This window comes from Saccoglossus kowalevskii, chromosome 6 (assembly GCF_978046115.1).
Source record: "Saccoglossus kowalevskii chromosome 6, keSacKowa6.1, whole genome shotgun sequence".
NCBI classification, from domain to species: domain Eukaryota; kingdom Metazoa; phylum Hemichordata; class Enteropneusta; family Harrimaniidae; genus Saccoglossus; species Saccoglossus kowalevskii.
Window position 1 is genome coordinate 18901208 of NC_140646.1, and position 1886 is coordinate 18903093.

General features: G+C 35.7%; 1 protein-coding gene across 1 annotated transcript; it reads left to right on the plus strand.

The window, feature by feature from the left end:
- The first annotated feature begins 234 nt into the window (after positions 1–234).
- LOC146741851 (galactosylceramide sulfotransferase-like) lies at positions 235–1203 on the plus strand. The gene has a single exon (XM_085500606.1). The coding sequence runs from the start codon at positions 235–237 to the stop codon at positions 1201–1203; it is 969 nt and encodes a 322-aa protein (XP_085356732.1).
- The last annotated feature ends 683 nt before the right edge of the window (positions 1204–1886 follow it).

Consider the following 1886-nt stretch of genomic DNA (forward strand, 5'->3'; position numbering starts at 1 on the left):
GATACGATCCATGATTCAATTATTTCCTCTTCTGTTTGCAGAAAGGTTTTTGACTTGTCAGTATTTCTGCGATATTTTAATGCGTGTTTCATGTTCAATTATTTGTTTTGCATCATTTGTATGATGCGATTTTAATTTGTCTAATGTAATCCCATATGTGTGTATAATAGTTTCCGGAAACTCCATATCTCTATTTTAATACATAATAAGTAATTTATTTACGTCAACAGGTTGATGAAACATGATACACTGAATGCAAAACTAGAACAAGACTACTATCCGAACCCATCCTGGAAGAATTGTACTCCCTACAACGATTTTGTGTTCGTTAAAACTTCTAAAACAGGAGGCAGCACAGTTGGTGCCCTGCTTTACAGATACGGTATTAAGCATAATCTGACAGCTGCACTTCCAGACCCACTAACAAGTATGATGTTACATATCACTCAGCATAAAGTACACGTTACAGAATATCCATGTAGCAAAACCTTTGCAGGATACAATTATATTGCGCATCACATGCACAAGTACAACCACAAATTGCTGAAAGGTTTAATACCAAACGCTAAATTTGTAACTATCATTCGTTTACCATTTAGACAGTTGGAATCACGGTTTTATTTCGAACACTTTGACAAAAATTTTGCACTGCAAAACTACACCAACCCCCTGGAAACTTTTCTAACGAGCAGTACGTATCATCAATTTCTCGATAGTGTAATCTACTCCAGGGTTCAACGCTGGTTTAGTATGACTTCTGATCACGGGTTGATGGAGTTAGATAAAGAATTTGATTTAGTAATGATAACAGAGTATATGGATGAATCTCTTGTGTTATTGAAACAGATGATGTGTTGGTCATTTGATGACGTCATATACCATTCAAACAAAGTATCCACAAGAGAACGGCAACCTATGACAAGGCCAATGGAAAGAGTGCTTTCCGAAATATTAGTCGAAGATGTCACTGTATATAAACACTTTAACATGACACTGTGGCGTAAGATAGATAACTATGACGGCGACTTTGACAACGATTTACGTTTACTTCGTGCTCGGCGGGCAGAGATTACCAGCATGTGTGAGCGCGAAAACAATGCACAAGAACATGTTTGTAAATTTCTCAGCTATGATGTTCATCATTGTAAAAAAATAGCTGAAAAAACGCAATTTGAAAGATTATGTGGCAAACATCGCAATTGACAAGTATAATTATACAAGTATATTATATGTTATTATACTGTAATTTGTTTTCACAAATCTGCAACGTTCACTTGCATTTAACATTCTGGCAATGTTGAAACAAATTTTCCCATTTCGCCACACTTACACCAATATATACCGAATATACAGAGAATGCTTCAACGAATGGGATAGTAGTGACAATATTTCTGCACCTTTCTCGAAAATGTATGGCTGATTCGCTCGTGTGGTGGTAAGTTGTGTCATGTATCTGTAGCCCGCATGGGCATTCCCATGATTGACATGGAATTAAATTGACATCGACACACGAATACGTAATTTGTTTTATATACTTGCTACATACTCTCATACATCACATGTGAGCATGAATGTAGGCGAGTTTTCAACCAATTGTGGGCTAAGTAAAAGTTAGCCATTGAAGGCACAATTTAATTTGTAATATTTTTTATTATTCCTACTGACTTTTTTTGATAATGTAGATACGTATCTAAACCATTTATTTAAGGTATATGATTTGGGTATTTTCAGTAATTTAATTCATTAGTTATCATGGAATTTGCCAAAAAGAGGGCAGAGTGACTAGAAGTAATTTCCATATTTCCCATGAAACTTAGCAATGAGATTTCAGTTTGGGTCAGTAACATCATTGGACTTGCCTGAGTAGCATCGCGTCCTTTCACCTC

Excerpts from the sequence above, each read along its gene's own strand:
- LOC146741851 (XM_085500606.1), top strand. The coding sequence starts at position 235 with ATGAAACATGATACACTGAATGCAAAACTAGAACAAGACTACTATCCG.